We start from the raw sequence: 16864 nt of genomic DNA, 5'->3' as shown, positions 1-16864 counted from the left end.
ACCTGTAACAATCTTGTTCTTCACCAGCTTGCCCCTGCCAGGGGCCAATTAACTTATAGGAGCAAAAAGCCTCACTGGGCTGATTTCAGGACACATAGCTCAGGATCAGTCCAAATTGAGTGGAATAGGATGCAATCCTCTCTGCCCTCTCAACCACCTCATTATGCACATCTTTGGACCAGTGCTTGTGATGGGCATCTGTTGTCAAGACAACCATAATTCTCTTTCAATACAGAATAAAAATAAGTCTAATCAATAAAGAGGGAAGCTTTAGAAGGCTGAAGCGGTTACAATATTTTGTATTTCAAATACAGAAAAAACATGTGGGTTTGATCCCAGTAGAACACATTTGCCTCTCCACTACTCCCAGATCCCACAGCTAGAGTTCTATCGGCAAGCAGCAGAAAGCAAGTTTGGGAAAAGCTAAGCAGTCTGTGTACCGACTATGTCATTTCTGAAGTGATACAGTCAGGGAAAACCCCTCTTCCTACCAAGAGGCTGAAAACATGTGCTCGTGTAGGGTGCACACCCACCCAAACAGGAACACTTGCCAGCATATGCTGTGTGGGGATAAAGTCGCAGTCAGCTCCCTAATGAAGAATTCTGTCTCATTCTCAAAATCAGGACTCCTAAACCAACAGTCACAATGCTTTGCTTTGCTCTCTCTCTCTCTGTCTCTCTCTCTGTGTCTCTCTGTCTCTCTCGCTTTCTCTGTCTCTCTCTCACACACACACATACACACACACACACACACACACACACACAATAATACAATCACATTTTGCTTTTGGATACCCACCAAGTTCCCCAAAACCTCAAGCTTACACAGGGCTCTACAGGTTACTATTCCAGTCAAAGAAAAACACAGTGCAATTGGTAGAAGAGGATTCTGCATCAGCATACATTTAACTCACTTAACACTGTATCACTGCATAATAGTAATATAACACAGCTTCAAATTGTTAATAAAATTACGTTCACACATTCACAGAACCCTCGGTTTCTCGGTGACAAAACTACTTAAATTAACCAGAGGTTATTCTTATTCTTATGTGGCACATAAAAGTACTTCTGTGACTAACTTGTCATTCTCTCTCATGCACTTTGGTTCTGAACTTGAAGACAGAACCTCCATAACTTAACACCCAGTTCAGGCAGATCCATGGATTATGACCTGGTCACAGTACCTGAACACACCTTACAACAGATTAAAAAGTAAGGGAAAGGGCTTAATGGGGAGGGGGAAAGCACATTTCTTTACCACTGACGCATCAAACCAATTTTGTTTGCAGCTAGCTCATCATAACCTTGTATTTAAAAAACAAAATGCTTTTTCTTTAACTGTAGACTTCCAGAAAGGTTGAAAGAATATATTTAGAAGTCCAGGGTAGGGTAGCCAATACACAGATTCCTCAAATGTTTGCATTTTACTAAATTTGCTTCTATTTTTCTCTTTTTCCCTAAATCACTTTTTTGCAAATTGCAGATATGGCCTCAATATATCAGCCTGCATTTCCTGAAAACAAGGCATTTTCATGCATAATCACAGCACAATTATCTAAATCAGAAAATTAGCATTGATACAATAGAATAATCTAATCGCCAGACCTTATTGAGATTTACCAATTACCTAATAATGTCCTTTACAGCAAAAGAAAACCCAGTACTAATCACCGCACTCAGCTGTCATGTCTCCTTTCATTTCCAATATCCTCCAGTCATTGTAGCATGGCTTTGTCATTATTGAAAATGCGGGCCAGTTACTTTGTAGAACATTTTTCTATTTGGGTTTTGTCTGGATTTTTTAAGATCATATTAGGGTTAGACTTCAAGGCAGGACAACAGCGCAGGGTGATGCTGATTCCTCTCTGAACTAGGTTCTACCATCTGCAAGTTTGTTAGCAGCATAAACTCTAACCATTTGGTTAGGCTGATGCCCACCATTCACCAGTGACCACAGGTCAGCTCTTTGTGCTGTAATCATACATTTTACTCTATATTAGTCATTCATAACTATTTTCTGGGGCAATAACTTATATCATATTAATGTCCTACTATGCATCAAATCTTTAGTTATGAGTTTCAGCATGCACGTAGTTCTTCCTTTATTCTTGATGTATTTATCTACTATATTGTGGGGGGCATGTGCCACTGTGTGTGTGAGAGAGAGAGGGGAGGGGGGACAAATTGCAGGAGCTTGTTCTCTCTTTCCATCATGTGGGGATCAAAAATGGAACTCAGGATTCCAGGCTCACTCAGCAAGCACCTTTATCTGCTGAGCCTTCTCATTGCCCCCCCACCTCTTTCCTATATCCCTAAATGACCTTTTCAAATTCCCAAGAAGTTTCTTTGTTCATGCCTTTAATCCCAGTCCTAGAGAGGCAGAGGCAGGCAGATTTCTGAAGCCTGATCTACTACTATGTAAGTTCCAGGGCAGTCAGGACTACACAGAAAAATTCTGCCTCGAAAAAGAAAGGAAAGAAAGGTAAAAAGGGAAGTAGGAAGGAAGGAAGGAAGGAAAGAAGGAAGGAAGGAAGGAAGGAACAAAGGAAGGAACAAGGGAAAGAAAGAAAACGCATTAATTAAAATATTTGAAAACCAAAAATTGAGACCAGTGAAATCGCTCACCAGATAAAGGTGTTCTCCAACAAGCCTGAGTTAACTCCTGGGGATTCACATGCTCTGTTGTACTCATGAGCCCCCACACATACATGAGCATGTGTGTGTGTGCACTTGAACACACAAACTAAATAATAAATGCATTTATTTAAAAAAACTTAAATGTGCCTGCTTTAGTTTCTGCAATCACTGTTTTAAAAAAATAGAAAAGTGGAGAAAGAAAGCACAATAAATTACTGATCAGATCTCAAGTAGGGTGCTAAGAAACTCTAATGATGCCTTTCTGCTAAATCTTATTATCACTAAATTGTTTACATGTTCTTCTAGGACTCCACACAACCTCTGCCTCAACTTCAGTGTTTGCCTTCCTAAACTGAAAGAAATAATTTGGTTAGTGTACAGCTACTAGTAAAGTTTTCCATCCTAGGGAGAGGTTGGGGGGGGAGAAATTGTGTTATTTGGGGGGGGGCAGGCATATGAGTTATATAAGATCTCATTTCTAATCTTTCTAGATGAGATAAACATTATTATTACCAAGGCTACTAGCTGAAATGAGTAGGGCCATGACCATATTCGGTTAATAATAAGCTCCTGAGGACTCCCCCAGGCAATGAATGATGGGGACTCCCAGAAATCATGTGTTTTTCCCCTGGTAGCTGAGCATCACTTGGTACAGGCCCACTCCCTCTGTAACTCAGCTCTTTACCAAATACCAAGCTGCCACTCTGCTTCTGGCTGTGGAGTCAAAACGGAGAATCCTTCTCCAAATCAAGCATAGAAAAATGAAACCAAGAGTTTGGATTTACTCAGAAATAATTAAGAACTCTAGGGAGATCTGGAATCTGAGGTTTCTGTCTTGCCTTTCCCTGAGCCTGGATAGAATAAGAAGAGTTCTCAGTGCATAGGGGCAGAAAAAGAACTACTGCTTTACTGCTTCTGGGGAATTCTGCAACACAAGAGAGTGGAAGTCTACCATGGGCAAGGAAGGCCAACATTCCTGTCTCTAGAGTAAACTACACTGTCACATAAAGGGAGCAAGATTTCCTGTGTAATTCAAAGGCAGAACTCCCCCTAACACTGTAGATAAAAACAAAACAACAAAAAAACCCATAGAGTTTTTTGTTGTTGTTATTAAATCATTGAAAAGTCTTGTTACAGCACACCACATGCATATGTACATACAACACACAGCAAATAGGGGCTTCTGAAATGAACACTTGGATGGGACCTCGTATAGGAAGACATGATAGATTTATTCGGATAACTCCAGGATCACAATAACATTAAGACAGACTTCAGCCTTCCTCTGTTTTTTTTTTTTTCATTGCCTCCAAGTTCTCCCTGCAGCTTGCTCCTCTACTAAAAGCATCTTCACTGTGTACATTTAGCACACACAGCAAGACTGGTTCACAGTTGAGCAAATCTAGACATTAACATCCCCCCCCCCACCACACACACACACACACAAGAGTAGGTATCCTCTAACACCAATCTGGGGCAGGGCTGGGGTAGGGGGTGTTCAGCTCTCTTTGCTATTTAAATGTATGCTTCTGTGGAGTTCTAGGCAAGCTGGTTGAGGTTGGATCAGCTGGGAGATCCCAGGGGCATATAAACAGCATTGACTGTTTTAAGTGAAACCATTTTAACAGACAGCTGGTTTAGGACCCAAACAATGGAGCACTGAGAAGAAGTCTCATTGTCATACTCCACAGTAAATCATGTGCCTGCTCCTCGGGAGGAAGGTGGTCTGCTCAGAGAGCGACAAAGACAACACTGGCTTAAATAAATCGATGTGCTTATCAGAAGTGAGGGTGGGGGAGCCACCAAGGTGGGAGGGAGAGCAAGAGAAATTATTAAAATGCATTATTTAAGTAAATCATTGAGGGTGGATCAAATTGAGGCATATAACCACAGAAACAAAAGATACAGTATCAAGAGGAAAATAATGTTTACATTAGTCCTGCCATGGGTAAACAAATCCCTCAAGGCAGTAGGGATGCTTGGACAGGAAGACACACGTAAAACAGTAAGCAGCAGTAACTTCACCTCAACTTCCCAAACCTGGTGCTACTAAGAGATAAGTTGTCAAAACCAGTCATATTGGGAGACCTGACTTTCTAGTGTATCAGGAGTCTCTCCTCTCTAAATGTCAATCACAAACAGAAAATAACAAGCAGGCACAAACAAACACAAGCTCCTGCTAATCCTCTCCTCATCTTCAGGTGGTCTTTTGAACCATAAATTTTTTTATAATTAACTAAAGAAGAAAAAAAGAAAACAAAACGTAGGCATTGCTAAAACTTTCACGCCCTCCCAAAACACCACTAGTGGAAATTTTGCTGTCCAAAGAGAATATGCCATTTATTTCAAATGCTTAATTATAAATCAGTGTGTGACATCTCTAAAAATCAGTCAATCTGTGTACCGGGCTTGTCTCAGTTGCCACTCTTTAAAAAGGTGTCTTTGGAGTATAGTTCATCCCTGACTTTTCCAAAATTTTACTGAGGCTAAAAAGTTCACTGAAACTTCCTACGGATAAAGAGCACACAGCAAAAGGAGAACTAGACGGTGAGCATACGCCCGGGATCATACTTCAATAGGCTGCCTAGAGAAGTTCAGGGAATTGAGCTTGCTTTTCTTTGTTTACTTTTCTAATAGTTTTAACTCTTTGAGACCCATACCAGAATCAAGGGAGCAGTGAGAATCGTATTTTCCTCATTAGGAGTTTTTCTTGGATTTCAATAAGGAGGAAGCAAGAGGGGGAGGGAGGAGAGGAGAGGTAACAAAAACTTGAATTTCCCACATAAATAAAAACAATAACCTTGAAAATGATACTCCTATTTCTGGATACAAAACAAAAAGCAAAGTCTATTTGTCACCCTAGAGAAAAGGAGGGCCATAAATATAAAAACTTCCTTCTTCAACCAAGAGGCATACCTTCTAAATATAAACCATCAGTAACAGCAAATTACTAAGAATTGAGTTAATCAAAAAGCAACAATGATGCCTACAGTACCAACACACTGCGAAACAATTATTACATTTACCAACCAAGTTCTACCGCCCTTTCATTAAAAATAAGAAAGGTGCAAGCTATAACATAGTTCCACTTCCAGTAGGTGAAAGACCCACAGTTAAAAAATTAAGCCATGCCAAAGAAAGCACCACAAATCTGACATTTCATAAACAGTTGTATCGAACAGCAATCTAACATTAATAGTAGAGTAAAATAAAAACTTGCTTTGCTTCATGTAGCAGCTTGGCTACTGGCGAACAAACTGCAAAGATGTAATTCCAGCTCAGCAGCTAAGCAGGCCCGTTTTCAGAAGTGAGTTAGGCATGCTATCATATTCACTATGCTGTTCAGTTACATCACAGCCCCGGCTAAAAGGCAAGCACGTCCCCAGTGTAGGGGACTCTCTGGTGCATCCCTTCTGTCTCAAAGAGCTAAAAGCCCTTATATTATTCAAATGCCTTTGGGGGAAAAAACTAAATATTTCAAATAAGTTTTTTTCCTAGAAGTAATAAATGATATTTTACTCAGATACTTTCTGCATTTGCTATATTAGTAGATACAATTGACTGTGTCATCTCAGTCAAGCAATAATAACAAAACCTTAAGATCAGTTAATTTATTATATACTTAATATATGTCAATCACTGTACTAAGGCCTTTGCAGATACGGATCCATTTAATTTTCACAGCAGAACTTTGATTTGATTTGAACTAGTTTGATTCCAAAAGCATATATATTTTTAATTCCTCTCTAAAACCAAATCTTCCCTGCTCCAAAACCTATGTCAACAATTCACGAATGTCCCTCGTCCCCAGTCTTCACCCCAGCAAGATACACACACACACACACACACACGGATAACAGGCTGTCTGTACAGCCATATGAGTTCGATAAATGCATCCCGACTAATATGTTCGTTTTTAATGCTGTTCAAACATTCACATGGAAACAGCTCTAGCGTAAATATCCCCGAACAAATGGCTGTATATTATCCAGGAGGGAGCAGTTGGGCCGCCAGACTGGGGAAGTACTAGGCCATCTGGCTCCGGCAATCTCTCCAAAACCATCAGCTTTGTTTTCACCCCCAGACTCCAAACAACACATTTTCCACTGTGATGAGTTTACATTTTCCCAAACACAGGTCCTGATCATGCATAAAAATTCCAAACTTCTTCATTCCTCTATGTGCAAGGAAATTTAAATCACCTGCATTTTTGACATGTTACCAAAGGAGACTGAAAGCTGTTGAAATATAGCCCCTGACATAAGCCTACTCTGTCCTTTCTTGTTTGTTTCCCTGGATATATGAAAGAGCTTCTTTGCTAGCCTAGTAAATTCCTTGGGAACTTATAGATATGCCCCTCCCCCCAAAAAAGTGTTTATCTACCAATGAACTGAAAGAGTTGTTAATCAAATCTATGTAGCCGAAGTAGAACATAATGAAACAATCAATGAGAGGAAACTAAAGTAGAATCAACAACTTTAAGTGCTGGGAACATCCAAACAAATATATAAGGAAATCTAGCTCGGGAAACAAATCTGGCAACCTTTGCATTTACTGGACTATGCCTGCACTCCAATGCATCAGCGCCTTTTGTAGTGGGCTGCCCACATAACCCACCTTTAAACACATACATGCAAAGATTATGTAAACTTCTGTTGGCCTTCCTCAAAAGTAAATAAATAAAATAAATTTAAAAAAACTTTTGTTTGGGGTCAGGGAACATGAGATTGAGTCTCCTTTAAGTATTTCTTGAAAAACTTACTCTTTGAGTAAGCTGAGGGAAGAAATGAGCTGGTTTTGTGTTTATTAACTACTTAAAGATAAATACATCCCTGGAGGAACCATGGAACACAACCGTATCTCAAATGACACAGGAAAATCTGAAGTGAGGCAACTTAAGCCTCGGGCCTCCCCAACTGGGTACATGAGAATTTCTACAGTTGACACTGCTTCTGGATGCATCAGCCATAAACTCCTGGATCCTGAGGGCTTTCGCATGCTCACTAATAGAATACCAAAAACAGCAACGACACAAAAACAATCTATTTTTAGGCCAGCTAAACTTGGTTTTGAACAACCCTTCCCAAAAGCAAGACATTTCTTTTCTAATTGAACAAGTTTGGTTTTTTGTTCGTTTGGGTTTGTTTTGTTTTTGGTTTTGTTGTTTTCAAATGTTATACCCTATGTTTTACAATGGAAGCATAAGGAGATGGGACCCCAGAGCTTTACACATTCACTCCTAATGAGGCTCCATCCTTCCTGGTAGAGTCCAAAATCAGGAATCATTCCTCCAAATAGTCTAATGAGACACTTTAGGAAGGTGTGAAACACTGTGTCATACTCATACACCTTGGTCGGTTGAGTTCATTTCTGCCTCATCTCAGTGCTACCGTATCCACTCAAAATGAGGAACAACCTGTGCAGCCTCTGCATGTTACTGACTGAAGATTCCATCCAAATGTTACCCCCAATTTGCGAGTCAGGATATGACATCACATACACAAAGGCACATCTCTACAGGGGTAGAGTCGCTGATCAATGAAGAGAAGGTTGCTCAGTGGCCAGGTTTTCCCTCCAGAAGCTCTAGTGTTCTTAGAATCACATTGCCAATTGTATTCTGTCCCACACTCTAAATATCAAAATCTGGAATGCATCAGAAAGTATTTCACAGAGGGGCAATGTTACCACTTAATCACTCAGCCTCTGCCAATCCTTACTTTTAGTTAAAGAGGCCGGGGTATATTTCCATATCACCAACGCTTTTAGAAAGTTTCTATCAGACTAAGCATTTAATTAGCATAGCATATTTTTGAACTACAGGAAGGTCCACTGTTTTACTACTGAAGCTGAATATGAACGTGATCTGCAGCTAAGAAAGTATGGCTTCTGGTATTTCTATCTGCTTTTTTTGGAGCGTATGGTGTTAACTGAGTACATAAGAAGGTAACCTACTTCCAAAACTCTGGCAGCATGTAATCAAAGAACAAGCAACTGGATAATGAGCACGGATTGCCTTTCAAAGTGAAAGTTATAGAAAGGGTCGCCACTCAATCATGAAAGCAAATGGGCTCATCTTAAAATGTCTTTTGTCTTGATACTTTTGTACCAACTTAGATAACTATTAAACCTTTTTTCCAGGTTGATCTTGACTAGAATATATAACTACATATATTTATAATTTAAGCTTTTAGTAATATATGACAAATGACTTTTTTATACCTGCTATTTTTTTAAATGCTATCAAATGGTCAAAGATACCTTCACCTGTAGATTTCTAAAAGCTCTATGGCCTTCTTACTAAAATATCTGATGTAATGCTTTACATTTTTAAAGATCCTCCCACTGTTGTAATATGAGAGAATATGCTGATAAAACAAATTCTTCATAGCACTGTTTGTTTAGGGAGATCAGAATTGAAGTTTTGGGGAGGTTTAAATCAGATAGAAACAACCTCTTCTAATTATACTAATTCTATGCTCCTTAGAATAGTGCTTGCCATAATGTGGCCTAGTTTCAGTGGTCAATGTTCCACGAACATATCGGCCTTATACAGCTGTTTGTGTGGATGCTTTTATCTTAAAAAAGTGGAGTATAGGGTACAATTCATTCTTTTCCCTCGGCCCCCAAGTTTCCACTCCTTTCTGATGAGAAGGGCAAGACAGGATATCAAAAACAATTTTTGAAAAGCAAAATTCCACCTAGTATATTTTTGTTTTGACATCCAATTAAAAGTTACTAAAATCAAGTATTTTGTGTTTCTGCTCAGCAGGGAAAATATTAAAAATTCAGAGTCCAAAGAAAAGATAATTATCCTATATAGACATCAAATGCATTCAAGAAAATAGCTATGATTAAAACAACAAATGGAAATTTACTCTGAGCTGTCAACTAAGAAATGAATACAATCTTGCAGAGAGGAAAATATTTAAGGAAAATAACATGACATCAATTTTTTCAGATGCTTAGTACTTTAAAAAATATACTTCTTGCCCACAATTTCATATATTTTACTTGAGTCACAATAAATATGTTCATAATAACTAACATGAGCTGTTATTAAATGCTTTCTGCTAAGATTGCAAACTCCCAACAGCTTATTAATATGTATTTTGCATATTATAGCCAGGCAGATCTAAAGCTATTTTTAATTATGTATACACACCTTAATTTCAAACTTTCTAAACCAATGAAGGAAATGGACCCCTCCTTGTTTTAAAGGGAATATTTTAAAATGACAATAGAATAAACACACTTTAACCCTATTACTAAACTGCTATTTGCTGTACAACAGATAACTTTTCTTTTGGTTCTGAATTCTTTCCTCCTCTAAATAAAGCTGTCTTTTTTTTTCTGTTACTTCAACTAACTAACCAGCTACTTCATTCTGAAACTATACTTTTTCTTAAAATTAAGAAGGGGGAAAGAAAAAAAAATCCTGCGCCTCATTAAAATGTCAAGCCTTGCTTCTACCTTGGCTCATAATTGTATCTTTTAAAACATAACTCAACCTTAATGTATACTGCCTGACACGGAGTGTTGGCAAGCTTAAGAAAATGCTGTCCAGTTACCTTTAAGAAAGAAAGCTAGCTAGCTGGCTTTTGTTGCCTGGCTCCCAGCCAAACTTGGAGGCCAAAGCAGGAGGGTTTTTGCAAAATACCCTCCAACAATTGTATGCTCCCACTTTCAACACTACTTTCCAATACCACCGCTTAAAAAAATAATAAAAATCTGTGGAGAAGTCATTTGCAAACTTCGTCCATCTCTGCAGGCCTAGAGAAGCCAGAATTGGTCTCCCTAACCCCGCCCCTCCAAGTTCCTCAGGCCTGGGCCTTGGTTAAAACCTGGCTAGTTTGGGTAGCAGAAGTTCAGTCCATACTGCCTCCCGCGGGTGGGGGTTCCCTAGGCTCCTTTAGCATCCCCTAGGGCTCCTTGGCCAAGTCAGAGGAAGTCCAGTCCTTACTCCTTCCATTCAGCATCCCAGGTCTTAATCACCAGGCCTGACTTTCCCAGGGAGGGAAGTGAGCCTCCAGCGATCACCGGCAGAGGTGCGGCAACAGAAATGGTCCTGTGCTGGCACCACTTTGCCAGGGCTACCTGACTTTGCAGAGTTTGGGTCCCAGTCATCTCTCAGCGGTGGCACAAGCAGCTTTTGAGCCGCAGCAAATTTTGTGACCCAAGAGTTGTTGCCACAGTGTGGAATTCTAAGAAACTTACTTGTTTAGTCATGGAGTCGATGAGGCGCACATAGAAATCCTGTTCAGTCCTTATCCCTGGGGGTGGAGGGAGGAAAGAAAATTAAGAGAGGGGATAAACCCTGAAGGGAAAAAGAACTCCACAATACAAATAACAAGAGCAACAAACAAAAACTGAACACAAAAGGGGCCAAGGCCAAGGGGACCTCCTGCTGTCCTGAAAAGGGAGTTTCTCCCCAGAATCCAGAAAGGATCTGCGGGCCTAGTTCAAATGCCCCCTCCCCACGGAAGTCAGACTCCACCAAGCACTGGAGCTAGAAATGAGGTGGGAAACCCCCAACCTGGCCGCTCTCCCTGCCCAGGCTAGAGCTCCTTCTGCAGTCACCTGGATCTATCAGGACCACCACCCTTCCTGGCTCCTCAGAACCGAGGAGCCCTGCGACAGGCTTCACAAAGGGGAGAAAAAAGCGAACCGAGTGGTCTAGTTAGGACCAAGTGGCCTCCAGTCAGCCCTGGGCTGACCAAGCCGCCCTCCGCCTCCTCAGGTGAGAAACTTCCTAGGATGAAATTTCGGAGAGGCCTGTTCACCTGGAGGGTGGCTGACGACTGAGCTTCGCTGGGGGGCTTTCGTCCACCTGGAGCTCCGTGAGCCCCCTGCCCTGACCCGGAGCCCCAGGGTGCTGGCACCGACCCGACAGGAGCCTCACCATTGCTGTAGAGGAGCTGGAGCCGGTAGTGGATCCCATTATTGGTCTTTTCGCTGTTGGCTTCCTGGTTTGCAGCAAGGCCCAAAGACACAAGAGAGGAGAGAGGTCTCCGTGAGCGAGTGCACCGACTTCAAGGCAACTTTTCCCATAACGGGACCCCTCCTCCCAGCCTGTGAAGCCAGCCAGCCCCACAGCAACAGATAATTGTGGCAAACAGTTAATCCCTGCTCCACCCTCATCCCAAACTGCTATCTCTTTCTTCCATTCCAGAAAATTCTGTGAGGTACACATGGGTGAGACTCTGCTTAGAACATGGGGACTGCACCCGGGGCCATCTGAGGCTAGTAATGCATGGTCTGATAGTTCAGAGCTAGCACATGCCAGGCTCCCAAAGCTAGACTGAAGTCGGGTTCGTTTTGCCTGGATTCTCTCCAGTTTGGGGGGCTCCATGCTAACTTTCTGGAGCAGGACCTTGTGTCCCAGGAGCCTGGATTCGTTCAGGACGGGAAGTGACAGGGTGGGAGTTGGGGGGGGGACACACGCTCACAAGAGTGTGTGAGGATGGCTTTGCATGCACCGAGGCGGCTTCTAAGGCGCCTGGGCCTGCTCCCTGAGCCTGGGACTCCTGGGGACTGCCCTGTGCCCACTTACTTTTTCCTTCTCCACGAACCCCACAAAGGCAGTCCTCTCAATCTCCACGGGCTGGCCCTGTCTGTCGTAGAGGGCCAGGACGAAGTGGAAGAAGTTGGATTTCCGCAGATTAGAAGGCGGCTGCTTCTCAAAGTGAGCCCGGGCCAGACCCACCCCGCTGTGACCAAAGACGCAGAGTTAGATCGCTAAGCTAAGCCAAACCGTGTCCCGCACTCCCATTGTCACCCAGGACGCGCGAGCGAACCCCCCCAAAACGCCCACCTCCTCTGCTCCCAAAACATCCCCTGGGCGCCTTCCATAGCCCATCAGCAGCACCAGCGCGGCAGAAGAACCGCACACAAGCCACTCATGTTCCTCTGCTCCCTGTTCAGAGACAGCGGGTCCTCAGAACTCAGAGGTGTGAAAGTTTTGTTTGGGTTTTGGACGCGAGATGAAGCGCTACAATCTTTACTCCGCTTGAAGCGCTCTGCGTGCAGAGGAAACGTGACCATGGGTGAGGCGAAAGGAGGTTCGAGAGAAAGTGCGCAGTTTACAACTTCGAAGGATAAGGCGTGGGAATGGGCTCCAACTGCGCCTCCAAATCTCGCAAGTAAGCGGGCAGGTGGAAACGAATGCAGGCTTGCTGGGCTGCCCGCTGCAGCAGCCACCCTCCAGGAAACCTCCCCAACCTCGGCCAGCTGCCGGTGCCTGGCCTCAGCACGCTAATTTTCTACACAAACACAAGCAAGTGGAGAAGGGTCCCAGACTGGGACTCGCGGCTATTAGAAATGATCGATCGCCATGGGAAAGGGAACTGGGATGTTTTGTTTTACTGTTGTGTGTGGTTGTTGATGTTGTTTGGTTTTTGTTTTTTTAATAAAAGACCTGTCTTGACAAAGTTTTGGCATCCTGAGAAATCATCCGCACACATTCCAAAAACCAAAAGGCTGCTGGCTGAGCAGTTCGGCCAGGGTCTAGAGACTGGGGTGCCCGGGGCACCGCACTGACAGCCCAAACTGCCTGACAAAACTGGGCAACGTACATACACACACACACACACACACACACACATACACACACACACACACACACTTTCGCTTCCAGCTTAGTTACCCAGTTCACTCTCACTACCAACCACTCCCAACCCTGTGCTCAGCGGGGATGGAAATGGTACAGGGACAGTTGCCCCTCGTTGCCCCCAAAACTGGAATGATGTAATTACTCTTCCTTCTCCTTCTATACCCTAGAAGTCTAATGGGGCCTAGGGCCACCAAGTTTTCCATTGCCATAAGCCCAGTTGGTGGCCAGCAATGAAAAGGATAGGGTACCATTTCTCACTTGGGACCAAGAGCCTCTGGACGGGGCTCTGGTTGTGCTCAGGGAAGTGCCTGAAGTTGGCCTCCAAGGACATGGCCTCCAAGCCACCCAGTGTAGACTCTGGAGAATGAGAGAGCAACTGCAGGAGGCCAAGGTGACAGGGGCCGGAGAAGGCTTTTGAGAAATGTGAGATTAAAGTTGGGAACTGCTGTTCTGCAGGCGGAGTAAGAAAAACTGAAGGCTGGTGGGGGTGGGGGGTAGAGAACCAGATAGAAGAGTACAGGGAGAGGAACGGGGAGAGAGAACCGCAGAGACCGGAGAGACCGTGAGGTGAGAAAAGAAAGAAGAGCAGAGCTAAGAAAGAAGAAAAGAAAAAAGAGTGGGGATGCAAGGGTGTAAGAAGGAAGGAGGACAAGAGAAAAGAAATGAAGGAAGGTAGAGAAAGATAGGAAAGGCAGGGGAAGAGGAAGGAAACATGAAACACAAGGAAGAGGAAGGCAGAGGGAGAAAGGAGAAAAGTAAGAGAGAAGGAAAGGGGGAAAGACAAAAAAGAGAGAAAGGAAAGAGAAATAAGGGGGAAAGGAAGCGAAGGGAAGGAGGAAAAGGAAAAAAATAACCACCCAGAAAAGAAAACAAGCGGTCAGAAAAGCGTAGCTATCCAACACGGTGCTGGTGAGACGCCTCTTCTGGGTTAAAACAAAATGAAAACAGCCGCAGATGAGGCTGCGGAAAGTGCCGGCAAAGCTTGGGCTCGGCTCCCTCCAGCAGCTCCGCAGCTCGCAGTTCTCTGGCCGCAGGCGCCTAGTGCAGCGCAGCCGGGGAGCGCGGAGCCCGGGCGGGCGGCGAGCGCAGCGCAGCGGCAGACGCACTCGCGTGGCCGGGCCCCGGGTAGCCGCGCCGCCGCCTCCGGGCTCTCCCGCTAGCCCGCGGCCTCTCCGCCACGGTCCCCCAGCGGTACCCACCTCTGCGCCGCTGTGTTGGCGTCCAGCACCCCGGCGCCCTGCATCCACGTCCGCACCGCGTTCATGCCGCTGCCCAGCGGCTCCTCCTTCATACTGCTTCCACTCCGTTGGATGCTTTCCTGGATCCCAAACATGAAAACAACCTTTTCTTGTGGAAAATCTCCTCCCCTTTGAAAATATTGAAAAAAAAAAAGAAGAAAAACGCCAACCACAGATTTTTTTTTTGAATCGATGAAACTCGCGCTACATCAAGGCGGCGGACTGAAAAGCAAAATTTTTAAAAATGTAAACCTTCGCTCAAAACTGAGCGGTAACAAGGGGGAGGGGTGAGGGAAAAAAAGAAAGGGAAAATCCAACGAAAAGACCAAAATTAAGAAAAAATAGAGATGTATGCTTTGCTGTTGGGGGTTGTTTGGTTGGTTGATTTTGAGTTTGGGTGCTTTTTTTTCCTTTTTTTTTTTTTTTTGCTTTTTTTTTTTTTTGTAGTAATCACAGGCCGTTGGAGGGGCTGGAGTTTCCTTTTGTAGAGGTACCTTCACTTGAAGAAGCAGGAAGAAAAAAAATCACCCTGATGACAATTTAAGAAACAATAGATACGACTCTCGAAGCCGGCTTGGCTCCTTGAAGTGTCATTTTCCACAATCAGGCAAGTTTTTTTTTTCCTCTCTCTCTTTTTTCCTCCTCTCTCAACCAAAGATGTTTCTTTCCTTTCCGTGCGTGTAGATGAGGACGCTGGTTGCTGTAGACAGACACACCGGAGAGGGTGGGGGGAAGGGGAGAGAGAGGAAAAGAGGAAAGGGGGGGAGGGAAAGAGATAGAAAGAGAGAGGAGAGGGAGAAAGAGAGGGGTGGACCCTGCTGGATGGAGATTCTGTTTTCTCCTTGCTAAAATAGAAGTGATTTGCAGGCTCTCCCTGTGGAATCCAGTTTGACTCTCCCCAGAGCTAAACACAGGCACACTAACCCCAAAGGGAAAGAGGCGGGGCCCTCACAGCCTGGCCACGCCCCTTCTTTGCATAACGTCATCCTTCCGCCTTACCGCAGCCAATCGCAGCTCCCGAGCTGGCTTGTTCACAGAGCCAGGCCACACTCCCTCATTAACATCCTTCTCCGGGTGGCGCAGGGGAGTCGCCAAAGTTCCCGGCAAAGTGGGGAGCTAGGGAGCTCTGAGCACCCGCTTCTTGGCTGGGAAGGAGCGGGGCCGTGAGGAGCGAGAAAGGGGGCAGAGGGAAGGAGATGGAAATATCCTTCTCAGAGATCTGGGCTGAGAGGGTCTGCAACCATGGCAGTCTGCGCCTTCCTGGGCAGACATCTGGTTTCTTGCTCCGCTGTCCTGGGACTTCGGGGGCAAAGTGGAGGAAAAAGGATTGACAAGGCAGAAAAGACAGGATGAGCATCCCAGGTGCCCAGCTCTTCACTCTGAAGCAATGGCGGCATGGAATCTGTGTGCGCGAGATTGAGTCTTGAGGGCCTGCGGAGGACACTGTCTCCGTGTCAGGAGCGGTAGAAGAGACCAAAGTCCCAACAAGTGAGGCTTTAGTAGATCTCCAAGGAGTGGGGGGATCCAAACTCTGTCCTCAGTCTGCCTCTGAAATGACTCTGATTCTGGTGCTAACCCTGATGCGGTTGCTGCTGGGCACTGTTCTTACTAGATCAGTTCTCTCCAGCAGCCCCCGCCCCCCCCAGATGTGCGAATGGTAGAATGAATGGGTAGCTGGGGCTGTGCCAGGGTGTGACTCTAAACATCCTCAGATCCAATCCCCAACTCCCTCTCCTGCTCCGCGAAGTATTTTCTTTTTCTTCATCAAAGCAGCAAGGATGTTTGTTGCCGTCTCTGATTAGTTGGTGACTGGGCACATAGGGTTTTTTTCTGTTAAAAGGGTAGGCAGCTTGAGCCAACTTCAGTCACAGCCACAAGGAGAGGGACTGGGAAATAGAGAAGAGAGGTGAGGAGGGGCAGGAGAAGGAGGAAACGAAATCAGTGGAAGAATACAGGGGAGGAAAAGAAGGAAAGAAAGAGGGAGGAGAGGGAGGGAGGAAGGTCAACTTGCCTTCTACCTCAGGCCCTTTGGCCTTTGTGTTGTGGCTGAGAAGGAAACAGCTAGACAGTTGTGGGTAATGTGCCTGCCCCATTATTTTTTTTTCCTCAAGGTTGCAACGTCGAATAAGCTTATGGTAAAGTGTTACATTATCCTCAGAGGACACCCCTGGGTGCACCCGAATCTGCTAAGGACTCCACGGGGAAATTCATTGCCTGAAATCCAGGTTCTCTTTCTGCTGGCCTTCCTTGGACATTAGAAAACGCACTGGCGTCAGTGATGGAAAAGCACACATCTCTCTGTTGAATGACAGAATTAAGACAGGCAAGGGTCATGCTTTGTGGGTCTGGCAGAGGAGGAAAGAGGAACCCTTTCGTG

At 44.4% G+C, this 16864-nt stretch overlaps 1 protein-coding gene across 6 annotated transcripts in view; it reads right to left on the bottom strand.

Annotated features, from left to right (window-relative positions):
• Ebf1 (EBF transcription factor 1) overlaps window positions 1–15396 on the bottom strand; it is a 385469-nt gene extending 370073 nt beyond the window's left edge. For 4 of the 6 annotated variants that reach the window (XM_040748482.1, XM_040748483.1, XM_040748484.1 and 1 more), the window contains exons 1-4: window positions 14449–15396; window positions 12191–12347; window positions 11540–11603; window positions 10855–10910 (exon numbers count right to left, since the gene is read on the bottom strand). In XM_040748482.1, coding sequence (XP_040604416.1) covers window positions 10855–10910; window positions 11540–11603; window positions 12191–12347; window positions 14449–14582 — 411 coding nt within the window. In that variant the 5' untranslated portion in view covers window positions 14583–15396. Of the gene's footprint in view, window positions 1–10854; window positions 10911–11539; window positions 11604–12190; window positions 12348–12451; window positions 13015–14448 lie in introns of those variants that run through there. The other 2 variants (XM_040748486.1, XM_040748487.1) reach the window with 2 other exon arrangements.
• Window positions 15397–16864: the final 1468 nt, after the last annotated feature.

The sequence above is a fragment of the Mesocricetus auratus genome, unplaced genomic scaffold, assembly GCF_017639785.1.
Source record: "Mesocricetus auratus isolate SY011 unplaced genomic scaffold, BCM_Maur_2.0 Super-Scaffold_100007, whole genome shotgun sequence".
Taxonomy (NCBI): Eukaryota; Metazoa; Chordata; class Mammalia; order Rodentia; family Cricetidae; genus Mesocricetus; species Mesocricetus auratus.
Note: the sequence above shows the minus strand (reverse complement) of the source record. Positions and strands in the feature narration are given on the sequence as shown.